At 57.3% G+C, this 25,057-nt stretch overlaps 1 protein-coding gene across 1 annotated transcript; it reads left to right on the top strand.

The window, feature by feature from the left end:
• Positions 1-1,762: 1,762 nt before the first annotated feature.
• On the top strand, positions 1,763-24,131 carry ITGB3 (integrin subunit beta 3). The gene is made up of 15 exons (XM_059830586.1): positions 1,763-1,910; positions 7,113-7,198; positions 11,575-11,767; positions 14,045-14,297; positions 14,791-14,953; positions 15,585-15,746; positions 15,905-16,000; positions 16,197-16,286; positions 16,694-16,828; positions 17,307-17,736; positions 20,041-20,263; positions 20,458-20,558; positions 20,684-20,803; positions 21,842-22,008; positions 22,763-24,131. The coding sequence occupies exons 1-15, from the start codon at positions 1,853-1,855 to the stop codon at positions 22,829-22,831; spliced, it is 2,346 nt and encodes a 781-aa protein (XP_059686569.1). The 5' UTR covers positions 1,763-1,852; the 3' UTR covers positions 22,832-24,131.
• The last annotated feature ends 926 nt before the right edge of the window (positions 24,132-25,057 follow it).

Genomic DNA, 25,057 nt, shown 5'->3' with positions numbered 1-25,057 from the left:
CTGCTTGGCAGGATGAGTCCCCCAGCAAAGAGGGCCTGCAAGATCTGTGGGGCATGCAGAGCCAAGCAGGGCTGCCACGCTTCTCTCTATAGAAACTTAAACAAATTCATTGTCCCTTCCATGAAGCATCAGAGGTGCTCACGGGGTGGTACGGGGACAGGCTGCCACGTGGCCAGAAAACCCTGCACAACAGGGAAAGGCCACACAGGCGGCATTTCCAGGCAGGGAGAGAAGGACCTGTGCAGGAGAAGCAGGAATTTGGATACCCTAAAACTGGCTAATGGGGTCTGCAGTGAGAGATGGCTCCGGGATCTGGAGCAGGGCGAGCCCTAGAGCCCCCCAGAAAGCAGGTTTGGGGTTTGTATTGATGTCCCAGCCGAGGTGCAGCCCTTTTTGACGCTGCACGATGGTCGATGGGCTTCTCCTAGTCCCTTTTACCAAATCTTCATTAACCAGCCTCGGGGAGGGAGCTGGCTCCCAGGCGGATGATCCCCCGCTGCGCGGAGCCCACGCAGCCGCGGGAGGGCAGCAGCACCCGCGGGGACTGTGGGGCTGCGTGGGGGAAGCAAAGAGGCATCAAAACAACTTCTTTTAAAGCCAAGAAAAGTCCCCAGCTCCCGAGGCAGAGTCCCCAGCTCCATCTCCCCCTCGCAAACACCGTCATCTCTCGTTGAGAGCCGCACGGCTCTGGGGCAGGTGCCATCACCCCCATCTCTCCCGGCGTGGGGCTGTGGTTCTCGTACAGCGCCTTGCACATCGCCCCACAGCTTCCCGCACCGCCAGGCTGCGGTTGCAGCTCTCGGCACCCACAGAAGCTCGCTTTCTGCTGCCTGGTGTTTCTGTGCGTTGGATCGTCCTGACCCAGGGTTGTGTCATTACTGTCCCCAACCCCTGTCACCCAGCGGGAGGGAGCAGCCCAGGGCTCCAGGGAACCAACCCTTCTTTCCCTTTTGCCCCCCAGCCTGTCTTTTGAGTGCCTCAGTTTCCCCATCTCTGAGTAGGATCTTGGTATCGCGGGGGAAGAAGAGGTTTATAAACCCCCTTCGGGAGGAACCCACAAGGAGCTCCGGCATTTCAGCAGGGACAATTCCTGTGCAGATCTGACTCCCTGTGCTTGCTTAGTTTGGGAGCAATTTATAAGGACACTGAGGGGGTGAGGAGGGCAGTGAACAATACAAGTGAGAAAAAAACCAAATTGTCTGAACTTCCCTCCCTTTGTGATGCCCAGGTTTGTACCCGAACTGCTGGTGTCACCAGCTCCGGTTCTTGGCTGGGTCTCACTCAGCTCCAAGCTCCATTTCAGCAGAGATACTCCCGCTTGCACCAGTGCTCTGGGGAGGGAAGCAGAGAACCCACGCTTCTGTATCAGTATGTATTTGCTCTATTGCCCCTTAAATCCTTGAACTCAGAGGCAGCTCAGACTCGGCAGGTTTAAAACCCAGGCTGCCTTTCATGCAAGAGTTAATAAAAGGAGGGAGTGAGCAAGATTTTGCAAGGAATTAAACCCCGGCAAAAGCGCCTATGGGAAAGAGCCTGTTACCAGCCCCAGGGCTGTAGGTCACCAGTGCCGTGGACTTGCTGCCAGGGTTTATTAGGTCCTTGTCTGAGCTGAGAGAGCAAAAAAAGCATGAGGAGCTGCAGGCAGAGCGGGCGGGGGCACTCCCTGACTCAAAAGTGAGTGACGAGCCAGCGCAGTTTCCTCCGGCCGGCCCCGCTCGCCATGTGTGTCATACACCCAGACTCATGATTCATCTCCTGGACTGCTCAAAACCTCCGGCGGCCCCAGAGCTGCTCTCCATCGCTGACGGCGGGGCTGGTCCCAGCAGCCCCCCACGCTCGGGGCTCAGAGAAGATGGGAAAACCCTGCGTGGCTGTCGGGATCCTCCTGCTCTGCGCTGCTGGCAGCTGGGGTAGGTGTATAGCCCGTAGCTTGCTTAAAGCCAGGTCATTTAGTGATTATGTTGCCTGTTATTTCCCAAAATCCCAGGACTTTCTGCATTCCCCAGGTCTATCATTTCCCGGGAAAATTGCTCGGAGGGGGAACTTGCAGCCTGAAACCTCAGCGCGGTTCCCAAATACACAGCACCGCTCAAACCGGTTGGGCTTCGTCTGGGTCGGGGCCAGGAGGGTTTCTCAAAGATGTTATAGGGTCAAGGCATGGTTTGGTGCGTTATTCTCACACTGGGTGCGGCAAGTTTATATTCTCTACCTACGCTGTGTTTGGCTCTGGGTTCTGGTTTGTAATGGAAGGACTGGGGTGTGACTTGGGCTCCGTCCTTCATAAACAGAAAATACGCTGGGGGAGTTTGCAGGGCAGGTAGTCACTGTATCCGTGTTATTTTAAGGGCATGGGGTGCATTTATGTCAGCCTTGCTGTCTTGTGTTATTTTTTCTCATGCTATTTTGGCGCTTTTCTTTAAAAACTCTGATTTCTGGCATCAGGTGATTTCAGGGCAAATGTAGTTTGTATTTAAAGAAAAATTTCCAATGTCTGAAGCATGGAGAAGCAGCCTAGAAAAGCATTATCTCCCTCCCAGGTGTGTTTCCGGGGCTCAAAGCAACTGCAAAATGGTGCAGTGTTTTCAGCTCCTCATTTATAAATCAGTCCCATTGTTTTTGAGGCCCCCCTCGAGGAGGTTTGGGGCAACATTGTTCTATCTAAAGAATTCCAGATTTTGGTGAATTCCTAGGAACAGCCTGAGGCTCTGACTTGCTGCCGGAGCACCAGTACAGGACATAGGATAATCCCTGGAAGAGTTTGGGTTTAGAGAGCTGCAGTTTGGGGCTGTGCAGGTGATTTCTCTGCTCCTGTGCGTCAGTGCCTGTAATAGGCTGAGCTCAGTTTGGGGCATCCCCTCTTTGGCAAAATGCTGGCAGACAGGGAGAGGTTCAGAGAAAAGACACAGCCCCAGGATGGCGTGGGCAGGAGATCAGCCAGAAAAGCCCAAATCCTTATCCCTGAGTCAAGCAGAAAGGCCCGAGAGGATGGAAGTATGGTTTGTAGCTTTATCGAGTTTTCTAAAATATCAAGTTTTCTGTGTGCACATTCTTGCTCAAATTGGCAGAGGGGGAAAAAACAAAGTCTGTGGCTGGCTCACGCAGTACGTAGAGGAGGTTATTTGGAGTGCAGAGTGGGAACTGAGTAATTTTCTCCAGCCAGGGAAGGGTGATGCTCAGCCACAGACGTCTGGGGTATTTCAAGTGCATCATTTCACCTCGCTGTGCGCTGCTCAGCCCCAGGTGGGCGGTTCCCATGCTGCCCAGTTTATCTCCCATTTCCCTCTATTTCATGCGCTAGGATTTTTTTTTTTTAAAGCCTAAGTCTTTAAGATCAGATCATTAAAAGAGACCAGCCGCTTTCGTAGTAAAAAAATGCAGCTTTTGTACTTCAGGTTTTATGGCTGGAAAAACAAGCCCCAAAAATGGGGAAGAAAAAAAAAGGTAAGTAAACCCCACAGAATTTATTAGTTTAAGCTCTGCTGGGTTCTTGTTAACCTGCCCACAGCCAGGCAGCGTCCTGAGCCTGGGAAGCGCTGCTGGGCACTCACAGGGCCACAACCCAAAGGGGCTCAAGCTGCAGCACCCTCCGCTCTCCTTCGCCTGTGCTTCTGCTCCGACATCACCCCAGGGTCCCCTTCCCTGCCTCCCTCCCACAAAGCCCTCCTGGCACCGCACCCTGCGTCCAGCCACGCAAGCGGTGCTGGAAATGCCAAAATAGAGACATTTCCCCGCAGTGAGGGGGGTGAGGCTGCCTGCTCGCAGCAGGACGAGCCGCATGTTTGGATGGTGGTAACTGCCCGCTGTTAATCACCTCTGGCGTGCGGGGGTTTTCGGCCCCTTCCCAGGGCCCTGCTCCATCCAGCCCCGGGTTAAGCACAGCCAAGAATGGCTCCGTATGGTGCTGGAGGTTGGGGAAGGGTTCTCCATCCCTGGGCACATGTCTCGATCATGGGGCGATGGAGACCATGGAGCTGCGTGAGTCTGGGGCAGACACCCCCGGGCTGGGGCTTCGAGCAGCCCGAGGGGGCGGGTACCCACCTGCGGGGACCGAACGGGCAAAGCCACCACTGCCGGCAATGGCACGGTGGCACACTGTGATGGCAGACCCCAGGGCAGCCTCGGGCATGGCAGCATCCCCCCCACAGGGACCCTCCGTGCTGCAACCACATCTAACCCCACATGCTGCTCCCCAGCCATGGGCCCGCTGCTCTGCCCGGGCGGGACAGCCGGGCTTGTGGCCCTCGTTGCAAAATCAACCAGAAAATTTGGTTTACGTCTTCAGCATGGAGGGGGGACACCAGATCAAGGACCCCTGGGCTGTGGGGTGGTGGCAGGAGGGGAGGAAAGGAAACCAGAGGCTGCGCACAGGCAGGAGGAAATGTGTACCAAATGCTGGGGAGCAGATAAGCTCTCGAGCCCAAAGGGACAGCCCTGGGGCTCATTAGCCCCAGAGCTCAGGTTTTGCAGCATGAGGTGGCGAAGTGGAGGCAGCCAGGAGCTCAGCCAGCTGACACGAGCTTGGAAATCCTCCACATCATGTTTCAGTGCAGCCGGGTCTCACTGAGACCAGGGTTAACGCTGCACAGGGGAAACTGAGGCAGAGGGTGGCTGAGGGACCGGGGAAACCTGTTTGAGATAGGATTTGGACCAGTGCGTCTCACATCCTGGGTGCTGGTGTGAGCCCTGGGTCCCGTCCCCTGGCTGTGAGTGTGGCTGGAGCACCCATGGGTGCCCTTGTCAGCTCTGCATTTCCCCAGCAAGCTGGGTGCTGGGGCAGAGCTGAGTGACTAAATCATCCTACAGCAAGCTAAAACCCACCCCCGAGGGAACAAACCCCACACGGGCATTAAATAGGAGTCGGCCAGGAGCATTGCTGGTGGTACTGGGTGCTATAACCCTGCCCCAGCCAGGGCTGCAGCCAACGCGGCCACGAGTCAGCAGCTAGACGCGGCTGCTACAGAGAGGGACGTGAGAGAGGAAAGCAATAAAACTCCTGGCACAGGGCAGGCGGCTACTGGCACCTCTCCCCCATCCCTGACCGAGGGGCCATGGTGCTGGTCCAGGTATCAAAGCATTGGGGCTCCCCAGGGACCTGCAGTTTCAGAAGCTGTTCCCATGTTCGGGCACGTGGCTCAGGGGTTGGCAGCTCTGAGAGTAACCCTGAGCACCTCGAGCTGCCAGGGCCATCCCTGTCCCCGAGGGCTGCCGGGGTAATGCCTCCCCTGCCGTCCCCGGAGGGCTGAGCCGCTGCCAGCCACGCAGGAACTGGCTCCCAGCTGCACGGCACAGTGCAAATCCAAGGCACGCGCCCCAGCGCTGGGCTGCAGCCGCCAACGCTTGGCAAGGCAGGAGGGATTTCACACGGACACGGCAGGAGCAGGCGTGAGAAGCGGGAGCCAGCGCTGTTGGTGCTGCTGCTGTTTTCTGAGAGCGCTTTGCCTTCTCCAACCCCAGCTATCCAGACCCTTCCACCCCAGGGGGCAATACTGCCGTTAACACATTGCTAAGTGGCCTTGGTGCAGAAAGCACCGGAGATCAACCTGTTGCTCTTTTGGACAATGCTAAATTTAAAGTCTTTCCCATCCTCACCTGCTGCAGATGGGTATTTTGGTGTATGGCGAGAGCTCTGGGAGTGGATGCAACCCTAAAGCTGGTGCTGAGCCAGGCAGTTGGGTTTTAGCCTTTAGTTTAGTACCCCTGCATGGGATGCGCAGGGAGTGCTGGTGACAGAGGTCCGATGGGGCACACCAGCCCCGGTGCCCCGGGGTGCATCCCCAAGCAGCTGCTGGCCTTCAGGACAGCCACAGCGTGTCCAGCTGAGCCTGTGACACCACCTCACACAGACACACACATCCACGACACGCTGCGCACACAGCCGCCGTGCACACACACGCGTGCATGCGCACATGCATGCACACTTGCACTCCCAGGCTGTGTGTGCACGGTGCTGTCACCGTGGTTCTGCCCAAAGATCTGATGACATCCTTGCACCGTTTCCTCTTTCTGCTTTGTGTTGCATTTCCTGTGGCTGTGGAAAATGCTGCTTTTTCTGCCTGCGGCTGCTGGGGAGAGCCCTGGGCAGGGACAGGGGGGCATGGGGCAAAGGGGAGACCCCAGTGCCTGCTGCTCCATTCCGGCATCCCCCGGGCTCCCCCGGCTGCAGCGTTCCCCCAACCAAGCAGGCACATGGCTGTGGTCTGCTCTGCCTGGGGAATCCTAAAACTCTGCCGAGACACTTGTGCCCTGGGAGGGAGGAAGAGCCAAGGTGACGCCACCGTGGCCGTGCCCCCAGCCGCTCACTGCATCTGCTGTTGGCAGCAGGAACCGCAGAGCGGCATGGTCCTGCCTCTGCCAGAGGAGCTCCTCCTGCCCCGGGCCCCTGTGGGCATTTTGGGGCCCTTTAATCCCCCCCACAGACCCGCTGGCCTCTGACCTTCACGACTGGTGCCAGCGTGCCTCTCCCAAAGTCCCCACTGCCACTTCTTCCGACAGAGCCCAACCTTTACTCAAAGCATGAGCGCAAACCACCACCAGCACGTTTCTGGACTCGTGCCCTTTCCCTCCCCTCCTTTCCCTGGGTTTGAACCCGAGCCAAGACCAGCCGCCGAGTTTAGCGTCTGCACAAAAAGGCACCGACCACCCTGAGTCAGGGGTGGTGGGAAGAGGCGGCAGTTCCCCGGCTGCTGGCAGGGCTGCGGGTGCCACGCTGCGCCGCGGGGAATTCACCCCTTCCCCCTCCCTGCTGCCCCAAAATGTCTGCACGGAGGCACAAAGGGAGATGTGTCCCCCTGCTCCCACCACCGGTGGGGGCTTCACTCCAACACGTGTGACACTGCAGGGATGGGGGGACCCTTTAAGGAGACGGCAGGTGGGAAATGATGCTTAGTCCTGGGCAGGATGAAGCCCAGCTGGTACCAGACTGGGGAGGTGGTTATAAAAGGGGCAAGGAGGCAGCACCTGGATTTTGGGGCTGGGAAAGGGGTTAGAGCAGAGCCCTGGTGGGGTGGAGGCTGGGTCTGCTCATGAAGCTGCTGGCTGAGCACTGAAACTTCAGCACACATGTGGATTTTGGGCTCTGCAGGTTGTAATGGTTCTCTGTTTTGCTGTTTCAGGGGGTAACATCTGCACCACCCGCGGGGTGAACTCCTGCAAGCAGTGCCTGGCCGTGAGCCCCCTCTGCGCCTGGTGCTCTGCGGAGGTAAGAGCTTTGGGGAGGCTGAGCAGGGCTGAAGCACATCCCCGAGCAGGGCAGGGGACGAGCAGGAAGGGATGAGCCTTTGGGCTGTGGGATGGGTGCTGGTCCCTGTGTTACAGCCACAAGCTTGGTCTCCATCTGTTCCCACCGTGTCTAAACACATTCCTTGGTGGCATCTGGCTCTGACCACAGCTCGAGATGCACATCACGGGGCCCGGGCTGCCTTGCTCCAAAAATCTGCCCCTTATCTGGGTGTGTTGGCGGGAGCTACATTGAGCTGCCTGGGAAATGCTGATGTTTCCACTGGGAATTCACTTTGTCTCTCAAAAAATGTACATGTGAAAACCTAGTTTACTTTTGGTTTGAGTCTTGAAAACCCATTGTAAAGCTCTGGCTGAAGGAATTTAATTGCTGGAAAGGGAAGGGAGCCTGGTGGGAGGAAGAAAAAATAGTGATTAGATGTTTGCATTTAAAAGCCCTTTTTTCATTAGAAAGAGGTGGGAAGGAAGACACAGTGCCTGGTTTTGGTTACTGAGCTAAAGGTGATGTGAGAGCTGGGCTGTGGCTCTAAAATCACCCTGTTTGGGTGGGTGAGAGCCTGGAAGATCTGCCACCCTCCCCTCCAAAAATGCTGCCCTGGGGATTCACCCATCCGGGAGGGAAGAGGAGGGAGTTTCCCAGCAGATGGGAGAGCAGCCCCGGGGCAGAGGAGGTTGGGGTGGGCAGAGGTGATGAAACCTCCCTCAGGGCTTCCCAGCCGGAGCAGTTCTCCCTCTGGCAGGGCTTTCCTTGCTTTCTGCTTCTCCATCCGTGAAACCCTGCTTCCTCCGGCTGCGGCTGTGCCCGTGGTACCCACCGAGGCCTGGAAAAGACCTGGGAAAAGGTGATCCAAGCTGGAAAACGCTGTTGGATCGTTCCTGCATGGCCCGATGCTTTGGGGTCAGCCTGTACCTGGAGGGGATGCCTCCTGTACCTGGAGGGGATGCCTCCGCTTGCTGCGCCCATCAGATACCACCGGGATCTCGGTGTGCGGTGTGAATAAAGATGCTCGTGTGGATTAGCCCCGTTTTTATCTCCCACAAGGAGTGGCTGGACTTTACAGCGTGATAAGGGGCCTGGCTCCCCTCTCTGGAGGCGGAATGGCCGGCTGCGCTGGGCTCGGCTCGCTCTTTCCCGGCCGTCTTCCTGGGCCGGGCTGGTGTCTTGACGCTGCAGTAGGGGCTGTGATGGGGTTGGGGTTTTTTTCTCCACATCAGCAAAGGTTTCCAAAAAAGGAAATATTTCCAGTGCTGCTCAGGGCTGTGCTCATGGACAGACGTGACAAGCAGCGAGGGAGCCGTCCCACTGCCAGCAGCCGGCCCCCGGAGAGCCAGGCTGTGCAAGCTCTGCTCAGCAACTCTGCCTCCAACATCTGGACCACATTGTCTTAATTTAGCAAATGAGGGTTTTTTCTGTGGGTTTGTTTAATTTCCTTGGGGTGGGGGAGGTCTCTGATACTGCCCCCCCTTTTTTTTAAAGGGACAGTGCCCTTATTTGTGCTCCTTCTGCTCCCACTGCAGCCCTTTCCCACCCATCCTGCCTTCCCAAGGAACCAGGGGTTATCGGTTACTCCTGCTCTATCCTGGCTTTGGGCAGGAGAAGGATTTCATTGCGGTTTCATGGGATCACTGACCCCACTGAGTGCTGATGCAGAGGAAAATTGAGTTTTATTTATATTTCAGAGACCTTGACCACTCTTGCCAACAAACAGACATGTCCATCCACTCTCTTTTCCTTTTGGAAAAAATCAGCCAAGCCTTAACACTGAGACATGGTTCTAAAATCACTTTGGAGATTATTGTGGCAGATCTTCCAGGGTCTCACCCACCCAAAATGTCACCCGCTCTGGTTCCCTTGGAGGAAAGGTATTGGTGAGGCTGGATCAGGGTTTCATTCAGAGAAGCTGCTGGAAAGTTTTAGCGTAATCTGCAGAGGCATCTGTGCTTTGGGTCCTCCCAGGAGCTCTCCTGCAGAGAAGCTGATGCTGTATGTGGTTGCCTGCAAGATGAAAATGGAGATGCCCTGGGGACGTGTGACTTCCCGCAGCCTCCCCACCCCGCAGCCTCGGGGATGGAGCTGGCTCTGCCTGACCCTGCCCTCATTTACAGGGTTTGGAGGCAGCGATCAGGGGATAAACTCATCAGGTTTCCCATCCTGGAGGGAGCTGGAGCTTGAGCAGATGCTGAGCTGAAACCTCCTTCCCTGCAGCGGGATGGAGGTGGTCAAAGGGGAGGTGGTGCTGGGGAGCATCTCAGCGGAGGGCTGCGGGATGGCTTGTGATAGTGGAAGTGGGAACACGTACTCCTGCGCAGCATCTCCGTCACGGGGAGCCGATGCCAGCTGGGCTGTGCTGACGGGGAATTGGGGTTTGCAGGGTGTGTGTCAGTGGATGAAGTCCCTGTGCTGTGAGTTTGTCACCAGCAAGCCTGGGCTGCCTGCGGGCTGCTCCTACCCTTGGCTGTGTCTAAGTTGCTGAGTTTGCAAGTCTGTGGAGACTGGGGAGGGGGAAATAGACTGGGGGCTGTGAGGGCCTTGTAGCCAAATGCCCCACTGATGGCACAGTAACTTTTTCCTTGGCCTTTTGCAGCAGTTTTGTTGCTTGGGAGGTTCTTGTGTACCCTGAGTCAACCATGATATTCAGGGCTCCAGGGAAGGGGGAACAATGCTGCCCTGGGGTTAAATAGCTTCTCTGGGGGAATCTCGCAGTAGGAGTGATGCTGTTAATCCCATAAGGTGCTACATGGCCTTTGAGGTTCTGGGAGATCTCCAGGTATCACCCAAGAGCCCAGCACCACAGTTAAAAACACGTCTGCCCCACCTGCTTTTCAGCTGCATATCTTTCCAGTGATCTCCCCACCTGGGACAGGAATGTATGTGATGATTGATGGTATCTGGAGTAAACCAGGCATGTCCTGCAGCCCCGTGGGGCGAGCCTGCGTGGGTGCAAGGGAGCTAATTTAGAGGGATGGCGTGTCTTCTTCACCGACAGCACGCTGTCCAGGCAGTGAGGGTGGGAGCAGGAGGCCGCAGGGGAGGAACACGCCTGCTGATGTATTTTCTGGCTATCACTTGGCCACCGTTTCCAGGGGGCCGTAGGCCAGCCAGGGCCTCCTGACACCGTTTGCATTTCTCTACTTGTTTGCGTAAAACACACAAATTCATTCCTGAGTTCAGCCAGCCTGAACCTGGGGGAGCCGATATCCTGGACGGGGAACCTCTCCAGTGCTGGGAGGCTGCAGCGTTGGGGTCCGGCTTCCCAGGAGCAGGCAGGGAGCTGAACCAGCCCCACCAGGACTTGTGCCACCCCGCTTTGCTGGAGGGAAAGGCTGTGCTGGTCATCTGCTGTAGGACTTTGAATGTAGAAAGATTTGGGCTGTGGAAGGGAGATGGAGAAACCCTTTGGAGGGGAGGGTGGCTGGGAACATGCGGCAGCAGCTCCTGTCTGTGTTGGGCTGGGAAAGAAATTCTTCCCATTTTTGTCTTCATGAGAAACCGAAGCGACGGGAGCCCTTCTGAATGCGCTGTGATAAGGGCGAGGAGCCGGGAGCTTTCTAGGAAAGGAGGGACGGGGCTGGAACCCCACCGTGACTCCACACTTTGTGCTTCCTGCCCCTGACGGGAACTTGACGGCTTCTCCCGCAGCCCTGCTGCCTTTTCGCTCTTTCATTCCTTTTTTGGTTCTCCTGTCCCCCGGTCGGCTCCATCTGGCAGGAAGCTGGAGAGCTGGAGATAAGCCTGAACCATTCTCCGACAGGAACCGAGTGCCACTTCATACGATGGGCGCACCCGCAGCAGGGCTGTTCCTTGCTCACATTGGGATTTCTAAGGGCACGTGTGAAGAAAATGGGGGGAAAAGGTGGCTCGTCTTTTGCCGAAGTTTAGAAAATAATAAAAGAAGGCCCAAACTCTGCCCCTCGCCCCTAGCCTGCCGTGTTCACATCCCACCTCACCCTATTCTAGCCACCCCACATAGACAGGCTTTCCTTTTAGCTTTGCCAAAAACCAAACCCGAGGCTCCGGCTGCTAGGAGTCAGGAGGGGGTTTGGCAGGGATAGGTTATCCATCGCTCCTTCTTGGCAGGGGTTGCTGAGCTCCCCTGCAGAGCACAGCAGGCCAAAACCCGCTCTGAGCCCTAGCAGGATTTGCTGATCCTGAACCCCCTCTGTTTGCCGCCTCCTTCGAGCAGAGACCGTGTACCCCAAAAAGCCTCTTATCCCAGTCTTGCATTAGGTGTGATAGAGCCGCAGCTCTCCATGGAAAAGGGGCCTTTTCCCCTCCTCCCAGCATAACCCCGGGGGTTCCTGGGGGAACTGGCTCCTGACCGTGTCCGTCTCCCTCAGGGCTTGGTGCAATCGTTCCCCCGCTGTGACCTGCGCACCAATCTCCTGCAAAACGGCTGCTGGCAGGACTACATCGAGTTCCCTACCAGCACCATAACCATCCTGGAGGACCGACCCCTCAGCAACAAGGGCTCGGAGAGCTCTACCACCACCCAGATGAGCCCCCAGAAAATACAGCTGAACCTACGGCCGGGTAAGAGCCCCCAAACTGCTCCGGGAAGGGGAAATGTGGGAATACCCCGAAGGGCTCGAGCGATGGGTGAGCCGTTGCCCTGTCCCACTGGCCGAGGCTGTCTTGTGCCCATCGGGGCAAGGCCAGGCTGGGGGCAGCACTGAACCCGCCAGGAACATCCCCAACGGGCAGCCAGGCTGGCTACAAGCTGATTTCTGCTGTTCAGTCTCTTGGCTCAATCCCATGGTACCACAAGGGGCAGAATGGGATGCGACTTCAACAACACACGGGCTTATTTCATAAAGCCATTTAGACCTTAGCCACTGCTGCTTCAGTGCCGTAGTGCTGACAGTTAGCTTTCTCACAAGGGTTCGTTATAAGGGGCTTTGCTAAAAAATATAGATATACATATCCACATTTTCCTCCCCCCCATTTTGGTAAGACAAGGGAGAACTGAGGCCCCTGGAGCAAAGCAGCTTGCTCAGCATCCAAATCACTAGGGCTGCGAGACCTCAGGCTGAGGGAGCTGGTCCTGGACAGGAAACTCGGGCTCTGAGTGCTTGGGTGAAAGTCAGCTCATGTCTAACGAGCCGTAGAGCAGCTGGTAGGGTTGGACTGCCAACAGGTCCCTGTAATTGCCCAGGCTCGTTTCAGCCAGGCAGGCTGGAGCCAATTAACTGTTATGGTCATTTGCCAGCATCGAGGAGTTTCAGGCGATGCCAGGCAGGAGACAAAACTAACGGGTGTCACTCGCCCAAGGTCACAAGACCGGTTTGGGGAACGTGGAGTGAATGGTGCCATCACCATGGCTGTGCTCTGCCCTGCGCGTAGCCCAGCCCCGGCCATCCACTCACGATGACTTTCCCAGTCTGGGCAGGAACAAATTTTGGTTTCTTCCGCTCGTTAAAGCCCTGGGGCCAGATGCCAATGGCTGATAGCACATGACACGCTGTGCACATCCCCAGACCTGGCCAAGAGCAGTCCTGACTTGTCTGAATGACAGCAGTCTGAAGTGTTCCTGCACAATGGGGACACGTAGCTGCTAAGCAGCCCTTGCTCTATTTAGGTCTGTTTTAGGTATTTGGCAGGAGGCAGGTACGTGTGCTGCTCTGGAGTGGAACGGAGGCAGCGTGCAGTGTCGTAAGTCCCTGTTCCTTAGAAGCAGTAGAAGAAAACCCCAGCTTGATATCATCTCTGCCCAGCCAAGAAGGCTTGGCATGAGTCATCTTCCTTGACTCATGAATCAAGACCAAATGCTGAAGGATGCAAGCAGGACAGGTCACAGACTATGTCACACAAGTTCACAGTCCTCGTTTTAGCTCAACAGGGAGAAACAGATGCTCTCTGAGCACAAAGTTAGGATCCCTGATGACGTGGTGGTGCTCCAGTGATGCAGCTGCAGGGGGACGGAGCTCTTTGGGCTCTCATAGATTTTGAAGATACTTTCTCCATCCTGAAAGTCAGAATCTGATGTGCAGATTTAGAAGGAAATATGACAACAATAACAATTTAAGTTCAATTAAAGCATTTTTCCTCAACATTTGAGGTGTTCTGAGAAGGCTGCAGCTGTGCTCCAGCTTACATTTCAAAGAAGCTGTTTCAAAGAACAGCAAGAAAGAGCCTTTGTTTCTTTTAAAAAGCAGAAAGAAAAGGTCAACCCTAAGTGTTTTCAGCATTTTTTTTTTTTTTCCAAAGTGCAAAAGTCATCGAAACTGGCCTGTTCCCCAGAAGGTTCTGTCTAAGGAGGTTTTTGTTTCAATGGAAAATATTTCACCAACAATTTCCCAGAAGGAGCTGGGAGGAGCCAAGGGGAGAGGGAAGGAACAGGGATGGGGGAGGCCCCGGGAGATGCTCAGAGTCCTTGGGAGCTCAGAGAAGCCTGAAGCAGCCATGCAGCCCCCTGGTAATCCACATAAGACCTGCTGCCCACACGCTGGGTGTTTCACTCACTCCATCCAGCACATGTTGGTCACACTGTTCGTGCAGGGCAGCTTGGGGGTCAGCTCTGAGCAGGAGGATCTGCTCACATCCTGGTAATGCGAGGTTTGGAGAACAGGAGCCATAAGCCACCTTTGCCATCTCCAAGGGGTGCACAGCATATCTCCTGTGCAAGCACCCTGCCCTAAGGGCTTTGCCCCTTTGTGTTTAACCGGGATGTTCTCCTCCCAGCAACTTTAAACCATCTCCTTGGGTTCCTGCTGATCCCGTAGGTTGACTTTCTCCCTAGTCCTGTGATAAGCCCCCTTTGCTCCTCCCGGGAGAGAATCTCTCTCACTCTGCTGCCCTGTCACGTTACAGATGACTCCCAGATCTTTCGCGTCCAAGTGCGTCAAGTGGAGGACTACCCCGTAGACATCTACTACCTGATGGACCTGTCCAACTCCATGAAGGATGATCTGAGGAACATCCAGAACCTGGGCACCAAGCTGGCCAGTGAGATGCGCAAGCTCACCAGCAACCTACGCATCGGCTTTGGGGCCTTTGTGGACAAGCCCATTTCCCCCTACATGTATATCTCTCCTCCGCAAGCCATCACGAACCCTTGCTATGAGTAAGTCCCAGGCTGAGGGAGTCCTGTGAGGGCCAGAAGTTAACAGGACACCACTGGAACGTGGCTGGAAATCTGTAGCAATGGATTTCAGCAGGGAGTTGGGTGCCTGATTTTGGCCAGGGTTTAAACCTTGCTGCACTGCATGTTCTGCTGGCACAGGGAGAAGGAACAGGTCTAAACTAAAAGTATTGTTGTCACTGAAAAGCTCTTAAGGAAACAAACAGTTTTCTACCATTTTCCAGGAGAGATGTTGAGGCTCAAAGAAAGCGACTCCTACAAATCCCAGCAGAACAGAGGCTGGGAGCTGACCAGAGCCCAGCATCACTAGAACATGTTATTAATTTTTAAAAGGTCCTTCACCAGCCTCTGGCTGTGTCCTTGGGCTCTTGGGCACATCCCAGCCAGGACCACGGGATGTGGGATGGCTGCAGGGCGGGGATGGGAGCTGGAAGAGCCCTGCGAGCCTCATACCCTGACTGCTGTCCTCCTGCAGGATCGGGGAAACCTGCCTGCCCATGTTTGGCTACAAACACGTCCTGTCGCTCACGGACGAGGTGACCCGCTTCAACGAGGAGGTGCGGAAGCAGAGTGTCTCACGGAACCGCGACGCACCCGAGGGCGGCTTCGATGCCATCATCCAGGCCACCGTGTGCGACGTAAGGGGCAAGAAAGACAGGCTGGGGCTGGGGAGGGTCGTCAGGCTGGGCCTGGTGGGTTGGCAGACACCACCCAACCCCACCAGGACAGGACCATTAGCCCTGTGGAGCTGCAGCAGGGCTCAGATCTGGAGAGGGTGAACATTCCACAAGGACATTTCTAGGCCAGTAGCCAAAGCAAGGGAAGAGCAGGACCCTTACGTAGTCCTGGGAGGAGAGAGGAGCAGAGCAGGTGCTTGGGAACTGGTGATGATCCCGTGTCAGCCCTGCAGTCACCAGCCTAGAAGAGACGACATCTCCTGTGCCTGCACCTTGATTTTGCTGGAGATGGGAGGGTTTGTATCCCTCAGTCAGTCATTAGCCACCTTGACTAATACTCTAGCAAATTAAAACCTATCTTTGCCTTTACAAGCAGCCCATACCCACCTGCCAGGCTCCACAGCCCACACCCCCCACACCCCCAGCACCTCCCTGGGAGAGCGATTGCCCTCGGTTCCCTCTGCAGTGACAGGTTGGTCCCTATGGCCCAGCCATGACCCGGGGTGGCAGCGAAGGCAGCAGCAGGGTGCTGGCACATAGGGCTGCCCTCAGCACATGCTGCCACATGACTGGGAACTGCCTGTCGCTGCAGGAGAAAATCGGCTGGAGGAATGACGCTTCCCACCTGCTCGTCTTCACCACGGATGCCAAGACCCACATCGCGCTGGATGGCAGGCTGGCTGGCATCGTGCAGCCCAACGACGCCCAGTGCCACATTGACAATGATAATTTCTACTCGGCCTCCACCACACTGGTAAACCCTGACCCACACGTGGGGCTGGGGAGCCTGGAGCTCCTGTTGAGGGTCCCCATGGGATGGGAAAGGTGGTCCAGCCCTGGTTGGAGAGCATGATGGTGACCAGGGTGGTTGGGGGTACATGTTCCCAGAGTATAGCCTTTCCCCTTCCCCAGGACTATCCCTCTCTGGGCCTGATGACTGAGAAACTCTCGCAGAAGAACATCAACTTGATCTTTGCTGTAACGGATACGGTTGTTGGCCTCTACCAGGTAACAGCTGCTGTGCAAAGCCACCTTTGTGGGGGGGCTGGTGGGTCCCAAGAAGCACCCTTTGCAGCTGGCCATGGGTGTCCAGACATAGCCCAGTGGCCTTCTGTCCTATCAAAGCTCCTCGGGAAGCTCCCATGTGCTCAGACATGGCACGTTCACCCGTCACGAGCAGACCATGCTTACGATATTTCTCCAGAACTACAGTGAGCTGATCCCAGGCACAACTGTGGGCACCTTGTCCAGAGACTCCAGCAACGTCCTGCAGCTCATAGTGGACTCCTATGGGGTGAGTGTGCAGTGTGATGGCTCCACAACAGCCCTCTCCCTCCCAAAATAGCCACTGCTTCTCACTGCAAGCAGCCCACACAGATTTGGCAGCTTCCCCAGCTCCGAGCATCCTCCCTGGGCCAGCTGTGAGCATCTGCCTCCACCCACACATGCGGGGACCCTGGGGAAGGGAGATCACTGTGTTCACTGCCAGCCCCTTCCCATCCTCGAAGGCATTTCCCCATGGGGAATGATGTAGCAGAGTCCGGGGAATGACGTAGCAGAGTCCTGAGAAAGACTCGGGACACTTGGCTCCTTTCCCGTGCATGCCGGAGCATTGCTGCAGTGCTCGGGGGGACCCCTCCCCGGGACTGAGCCCTGCCCAGCCTGTGCTGTCTTCTTCATCGCTCCTCTCTCCTCCCACAGAAAATCCGCTCCAAGGTGGAGCTGGAGGTGCGTGACCTCCCCGAAGAGCTGTCCCTGGCCTTCAATGCCACCTGCCTCAACAACGAGGTCATCCCCGGGCTCAAGTCTTGCATGGGGCTCAAGATCGGGGACACGGTGAGTATCCTGTTCATGGGCTTGGTTTTTCTCCCCCTCTATGTAGCAGCGCTGCCAGCTCGTCTGACGCTCTCCAGCGGCACCATCTGGTTGCCCCACCACCTCCTGGGTGACGCAGACCCTTGCAGGGCACACTGTAAGCTCTTTGCAGTGGACAGAGGGGTCCAGCTGGGTGGGTGCAAGGAGGAAAATGCTTTTTTAAGCCTGCTGGATGCAGACTCTGTAGTCCTCTAGCTCAGCCTGGGCTGCTGGCCATAGTGCATGGGCTTCTGGACTGATTTAGGCTAGTTACTGTGGCAGGCAGGTGCCTTGACCCAAACCATGCTGGGACAGCTTTGAAAAGCCCAGAGACGTGGTGGGTCCCATTTCTGGGCTTCTTAAGCTTGGGCATGGATGAGGAGCTGAGCCCAGCCTGGAGCAGGTACCCCGATACTGTGCCAGGGGTACTGACACCCAGACGTATCCCTCTGCCCCGCAGGTGAACTTCAGCATCGAGGCCAAGGTACGGGGTTGCCCACGGGAGCGGCAGAAATCCTTCACCATCAAACCCGTGGGCTTCAAGGACAGCCTGACGGTGGTGGTGAACTTTGACTGCGACTGCTCCTGCGAGAGCCAAGCCGAGGCCAACAGCTCGTCCTGCAGCCAAGGCAACGGCACGCTGGAGTGCGGCGTGTGCCGCTGCAACCCTGGGCGCCTGGGCTCGCACTGCGAGTGCTCGGAGGAGGAGTACAACCCCTCGCAGCAGGACAACTGCAGCCCCCGGCCAGGCCAACCCCTCTGCAGCCAGCGCGGCGAGTGCATCTGCGGGCAGTGTGTGTGCCACAGCAGCGACTTCGGGAAGGTGACGGGCAAGTACTGTGAGTGCGACGACTTCTCCTGCGTCCGCTTCAAGGGCCAGATGTGCTCAGGTGAGTGCTGTGCTTGGAGTGGAGGCAGCTCAGGGCGTTTACACTGCCCAAACTCATGGATGAGGGAGACACCAGCTATTTCGAGGCTTGTCCCACGCATTGTCCCCACCTCTGGCTTGCTCAGCTGTGGCTGTCCCTGGACTAGCCATAGGTCTGAAGCAATGATGGGGGGAATTGCTCCCTTTTTGGCACCTTGTATCACCTTCTGTGCCCAAGAGCCATGGCAGGGTGATGGGCTGTGAGGGTTAAAAGCAAAGTTCAGTCCCTGCTTAGAGTCAGGAGTCCCACTGGGGTGGCCGGGTGGGCACCCAGGGAAGCAGGTCTGGGGTATGCAGGGCAGGGACTGGCCAAACCGTGCTCGAATCACAGCCCCTGACACATCAGAAGTAGTGTTCTGCAGGAGGAAACTCCAGGGTGGAGGGAAAGGGGTGGGAGAGGCAATTTTTATTCTCCACCCAGTTCTTGAAGACTCCCTGTTGGCAAAAGAGGTGGAGAAGCAAATCCTCCCCCCTCACTGGTTTTACAGCATCAGCCCTCCTGAATATTCATCTCTTCCATGTGCTACCAGACTCCCCCGCTCCTGCCCCAGCGGCTGCTGCTCTCAGTACTGGGGAGAGAGGACCAGGTCCTTGGGTACTCCTCCCACGCCAGGGACTGGGAAAGGAGCCCCTCTCTGCAAAACACCCATCCCAAGTCCTAAGAGTGGTTTCACATGTCCTGATGTGCCAAGGCCTCTTCCCCATCAGGAACCCCCATCTAGGGTTTATCCCACCCATGTCTCCAGTAAGCACTGGAGGTCTGAGCGAACCCCAGTGCTCTGCCCCATTTCCTGGTCTTTCAGGGGATGTGAGAGGGGTGGCAGCACCCGGGACTGGGGCATGAAGCTGTGGCACATCCCCTCCAGGAGCAGAGCACCACAAAAGTGATTCAAGGGGGGAATGAGAGAGGGGTAGCCACCCCCTTTCCTACCCCCAGCCTCCCTCCGTGAGCCCAGGAGAGGCGGCTGCTAACACAATGCCAAAAAAGCCACTGCTTTCCTGCTGCAAGCTCAAAAATCCCCAGAAAAATGTCAGTGGCCAAAGCTGATCCCACTCTGCTGGAGCCCAGACTGGGTGAGATGAAACCTGCTGGCCAGATGACACTTGGTTCGTGCTCTCTACTGTCCGCAAATTGAGTTTTTCGGACCCCACCTGCCCCCCAGCCCAACTTCATGGCTGCCTCTGTGCTGCTGGGATTAATCCTTTATCTTAACAGCCTGCTGATAACAGAGGTGGAAATGCTGGGGTTTTCCCCCACCCTGAACAGTCGGTGCCCTCGGGGAGCCATGCGCCTGTGTCTGCTCCCACTGCCGTTTGCACAACGGCTGCCGGATTCGGCAGGTGAAGGGCAATGATGACGCGCTGTCCCCAGACTGGGCGAGCTGTTAATTAACCCGATCTGTCTGACCCTGTTGGCATTGATCCCGTCCCATTGAGCCACCTCTTTCCAGCCTCCCCGTCTGTTTCCGTGCCTTGTCACCCAGCGTGGCACTATTTTTCTGTGACTCAGTCCTAGTTCCTCATTAACAGGGTTACACATTTTTTTCTCATGCCGGTGCCCCCAAGGCCATGACAGGGACGGTGCCCGGCCGATCCCCCTCCCGGAGCAGCATTACTGATGTGCCCCAGTGCACTCAGGGCTTGGGACGGGTCAGCACATGCCAGCTCCACGATGTTTCCACCGCTCACCGTATCTTGTCTTTGAGCTGAAATCCAACCGCAATCCAAATAGCTCCAGGCTTTGGCAGGATTTCAGCATGTCTGTCTGTCTGTCGGATTAAACTAGCCTCAGTGAGCATGCAGAGCTTGTCAGGCTTTTCCCAGCAGCCAGCTTCCCCTGCCTGGTCCAGGGCTGGGAAACAAGTGGGATTTGGGGGGTTTGACCAGATGTCCTGACTCAATCTGAAATAAAAAGCCAAAGCCAAATCTTGACTAGCTCAAAGATGGATCTGATCCGAGCATCTCCAGCTGCTGCTGCCAACCTGCGAGAGCTAGGGCAGCTCAGCCTGAAATTTGGCAGTGTTTTCTTTATTGGGTGGAATAAGAGGAGTGCTGGGGACACGGCCAAGGTTGAGGTTTGATGTGAGCTGCCGTGTGTCCCACCCCAAGGATGGTGGAAAGGGATTGTCCTGGGCGGCTGGCCTGCCTCGCTGTGCCCACGGAGGTGGAGCTGCCGCTCTGGGTACATGGGCATCCCATATGGGTGATTGTTAACGATATCTACGGGGACACCTGAGGGTCCTGATGGCCTCTGGGTTGTTCCCAGGCCACGGGCAGTGCAGCTGTGGGGACTGTCTGTGCGACTCAGACTGGACCGGCGATTACTGCAACTGCACCACCCGCACCGACACGTGCATGTCCAGCAACGGGCTGGTGTGCAGCGGCCACGGCTCCTGCGTCTGCGGCAAGTGCGACTGCACCCAGCCCGGCTCCTACGGCGACACCTGCGAGAAGTGTCCCACGTGCCCGGACGCCTGCACCATCAAAAAGTGAGAGAGGGCAGAGAAGTGGGATGAGCCATACACCCTCAGGGAGCTGGCAGCAGTGCTGGCAGGAGCTGTCACTGGCTGCAGCCTGGTTGGGTTGGGATTCCGGCGATTTCCGCAGCCTGAGACTGAAAAGTGTGATGGTTTCCCCGGGGAGAGCATGGAGGAGCTCACAGTACCTCCCTCCTCTTCCTCAGGGAGTGCGTGGAGTGCAAGAAGTTTGAGCGGGGAGTGCTGATGCAGCAACAGTCCTGCAGCCGCATGTGCCGTGACGAGATTGAGACAGTACAGGAACTGGGTAAGAGAGGAGACCCAAACCCCTGCCCTGAAGCGTGAAAATCTGGGGGGCTGCATACACCCTCCGCTTTCCCTCCGCGTGTGCATCCCCTGGTGCGCGGGGCTCTGAGCCTCTCGCTCTGGCAGGTGACAGGGGCAAGGACGCAGTGAACTGCACCTACAAGGACAAGGATGACTGCGTGGTGCGGTTCCAGTACTACGAGGACTCCAGTGGCAAGTCCATCCTTTACGTTATCGAGGAGCCAGGTAGGACCCGGCTGCCGCGGTCAGGCTGGGGGGATGCAGAGCATGCCGTGATGGGTTTCTGTGCTAAGTGGGTGGATTTCAAGTCCCCTTTGCAAATCCCACCCCAGCCAGGCTCGCAGGGCACTGCAGTCGGGGGCTGAGAGGGGTTAAGAGCTGCTTTGTTCCCTGCTCCATGCCACCGGTGCTGTGATTTCCTGCCTCTGTCTCACATTTCCCCACCGTGTTGCTCGGTTATTTCACCCCCTCATTGAGGCCAAGGATGGGCACTCAACCTTCCCACTGCCCTGATCCTGTTTCTGACTCCATGGGTGTGATTTTTCTTGAGAAGCAGATAAGAGCTGGCTCCCGTTAGCCAGGCAGAAGCAATGCTGTGGCTGTGCCCCAGGGCTGGGATACGGCAGCCCCCTGCCATGCAGAGCAGCCCCGGGGTCTCCAGCAACCTCAAGGTCTGATTCCCAGCTGAGCTGGGGGCTGTGTGGCCGCAGGTCCTTTGAAAGCAGGGCCGTTAAGGCAGCTGCCAGGTCTAATTACAGCTGCCCACCATCAGCAGGGCTGCAGCCCACCCGGCCCGGCCCCTGCACCCAGAGCGGAGACGCAGACAAGGGCTGGGGTAGCTGCACAGCCCTGGGCAGCGTGTGGGGGGAGCAGGATGGGTGCTGGGGTTCACACCACATGTCACCACCCCAGTTTGCCAGCACGGTGTTGACGCACAGCCAGAGGACTTGATCTCTGGTGTCATCCCCCACCATGGATGGCACCTGTGATGCCCCTGACCTGGATTGCTCCAGGCTTGGTTGCAGACCCCCGCCCTATAGACAGGAGCTTGAGGATCTTGGCACATGCATCCCATCGATGGGATCCTCCTTTATAGAGCCTGCTGTGCTCAAGGGTGGAGGCTCCTTCTCCCTAACAGGGGAGGATGAAGCCCTCCTGAGACCAGAGGAGCTCCAATGTACCCATGGTCAGGCAGTCCTAGAGCTGCTTTTAAGGGTCCCAGGGGTGCTGAGCCCCCTAAGTCTGCCCTCTTCTCTCTGCCAGACTGCCCAAAAGGGCCGGACATCCTGGTGGTCCTGCTCTCAGTGACGGGCGCCATCCTGCTCATCGGCCTCGCCGCCCTGCTCATCTGGAAGCTCCTCATCACCATCCACGACCGCCGGGAGTTTGCCCGCTTTGAGGAGGAGAAGGCCAGGGCCAAATGGGACACGGTGAGGGCCAGCGGGCTGCATGTGGAGTCCTGCCTGGCACAGGCAGGAGTCCCTGAATCCCTTGGCCCCTGGGTTGGCTGGATCCAGATCCCAGTGCTCCCAGCACGAGAGCCCAGGTGCTGTCTGTGGTCCCAGGGCATGGTCCTTGGGGACCCAACCCTCTCTGAAGCATGGCACAGTGTGACAGGCAGGACTCGGGGTGGCACTGCCAGCCTGGAGACCCCTTCCCTGCACCCACTGCGGTCCAGGGGCTGTGCACAGGCGATAGCAGATGTCCCAGATGATTTTCCCACCTCCAGCATATCCCAAGCACTTGTCACCAGCGTGACCCTCTTACTCACTGCCCGCACCAGTGTTTCCATCCCGTGAGCAAGGCGGAAGGTCCCTCCTGCCATGGGACACTGGAAGGGCTGAGGCTTCTGGAGCACGAGGCAGGGGGCTGGGATGGCACCGGTGCCTGTCCCACACCTCTCCTCCACCTCCCCAGAGGGAAGGGATGGGGTGGCTCTCTCAGGAGCCTTCTCTGCTCCTGAGCTCCTGCTGCCTTTCCTCTCCTCCACAGCAGCTTTTCCCTGCTCTCCCCCATGAAACTTCAAGGGGAGCTGTTAAACTGCGCAGCTGAAGCCTTGAGCAGGGACATGGATCCACCACTCAATGCTGAAATGGTGCCTCGGTTTCCCCATCTGTAAAGTAGAGCAAATGCTGATGCCAAGCACAAAGTGATGATGCTTTTTCCTTCTTCTTCTTTTTCCAGGGCCACAACCCTTTATACAAAGAGGCTACATCTACCTTCACCAACATCACATACCGTGGGAACATGTAAGGATGCCGCATCCAGCGCTGGCTGTGGGATCAGCCGAGGATCTGTGGGATCTTCTGGAGTCTGGTTTACAGAAGAGCTTGTGTGTGTCTGTGTGTGTGTGAGTGTGTCTGCGTGTAATTTAACAGTCCCTCGACTGCCTCTGAGGCCCTGTTGTCCGTCACCCCACTGTAACTGCAGGGACGTGCTTTCCACAGCAAACCTCTCGTCCTTACCTCGGCGGGTCGCCTCACGGGAGCCGACCGCCCCTCCATACACTGAACGCGGAGAAATGGGACTTTCTCTGCCTGGAGAGTCTGTGAACTCTTAGGTGCTCATCGGGCCAAGAGGATTTCAGGAGCGGCTGCTAGAACTAAAGGCTGAGCTGTGCTCTCCTCCATGGCCCATGCTGGTGAAGCTCTACCCGCTCAGAGAGTCCCCTTGTGCACTGGACAGATGCAGTCCCCCCTGGGTACAGGAGCCATCTCCGTGGGGGACAGGGCAGCTATGCTCGCTGCCAGCAGGCAGGAGCCATCGTGTGGCTTTGTGGGTTGAGGACACCACTTGAGCAACCCGGCAGCTCCCTGCTTCTTGCAGCCACGTTTCTGGTGCTGCTGCGGCCCGGGACGGTGAAAAGCAGTGTCCCAGCATCGCAGTGCCCTTCCTCATTCCCTCCATGTGCACTCAGTTTGCACCACCGGCCAACTCTATGTAGCATCAGCTGTGCTGGTCCTGGCTGCAGCCTGGCTCAGCTGCTGGGATGGTGCTGAGCTCCCCACATCCCCCTCCGCTGTCCCCATGCCACAAAGGATGTGCAAGCAGCAGCCTGGGGAGAGTTGTGATGCCCATTATCCCTTGAGCCCGGACACCTCTCTCCCTTTTCTGTGCTTTTTGGGCTGTGTAACTGCACCACACTTGGTTTTCTGTGTAGCTCAGGGTTCCAGAAGAGCAGGCAGGGTTCAGGCCACATCCTGCTGCCTGGGGCTGTGCATCACCTGCCATTTGTCCCCTGTGGGAGAACAAAAAAATGTCCTGGAAGCAGAGTTTGGCTGTAACAGTGCTGCTGCTTGGTCTGTGCCCCAGCCAGAGCATGGTGGCTCTGTTCCCCTCCGTTGCACCAAAAAGCAACAGAGACTTTGTGCTCCGTGTGGAGCTGCCCCCAGGGCCCCAGCAGCATGTCGGTGGCTGTGTCCCTCCTGGCTGGCCCGTCCCCAGCAGCGTGGGAGCAGGGGCAGTGGCAGGGGCTGGCTGCAGGCAGCAGTCGCTGATGCTGGGGTGGGAGCTGGGGCTGAGCCCCGGAACAGGGAGTGGATGGGCAGCACCAGAGCGGCAGCAATTCACAGCGGGAAAATAAATAAAGAACCTCAAACTACTAATGGTGTTGGTGTCCACACCAGCGGTCCGGGCCCAGGCCTCCTGCCCCGTGGGCAGCCCCTGGCACCCCAGCATGACTCAGGGAGCTGGGCTGGGTTGAGGGGTGGGGGAGCAAGCAGGGCTGTGGGCCCCCCATGGGGGGCTCTGCTTTGTTACTGGTGCCCTCCTGGGGGTGGGTAACACATTTTGGGGGCACAGGGTGGGCCAGAGCCCGCTGCAGACTGTGGCACTCCTGGCAGCCACCTCGCTTCATTGCAAGTGGGGTGAACCCCAGCAGCCCCCCCATCCTGCCCCACAGGTCCCTGCGAGCCCTCCAGTCTGCTGGAGAAGCCCCCAGAGGAGGGGAGCTGGGCTGGGACCGCTGCAGGATCATCCCAGGGGCAGCTGGGGCCCGGCCTGGGGGGTGAAGGTGCTAAACCTGGGAGCAGGACCCTGCCTGTGCCCCCAGCTCCAGCACCCAGCCCATGCACCCACTGGGCACTGCATCGCACAGGGCTGCGGGGACACCCAGCGGCCACCCTTCACAGCAGCATTTTGGGACCACAGAATATGCCAGAAAAACTGTTTGCCGGGCTCTCAGACACCCCCACGCACCCCCTGGGCCACGGGGTGCCCCCAGCCCATGCAGCCGGTCCAAGCACTTGGGACAGCACACAGTGCCCCCAGGTGCACCAGGCAGGGGCTCGAGGTGGGTGTTAACAGCACCCGAGTGGGCTCTGGGGTTGGTTTGGGTTGGGCTCAGCTGGGTTTGGTGCCAGGAAGAGCATTTCAGCTGCAGGGTGAGCTGAAGGCAAGTCAAAGGGGTGCCCAAGGCAGAGCCTGGCTGCAACACGAAGTAGCAGGATGAGACCCCCATCAAGCTGGTTGGGGCTGCCC

This window comes from Gavia stellata, chromosome 28 (assembly GCF_030936135.1).
Source record: "Gavia stellata isolate bGavSte3 chromosome 28, bGavSte3.hap2, whole genome shotgun sequence".
Classification (NCBI taxonomy): Eukaryota; Metazoa; Chordata; class Aves; order Gaviiformes; family Gaviidae; genus Gavia; species Gavia stellata.
This window is presented reverse-complemented; position numbering and strand designations above follow the sequence as displayed.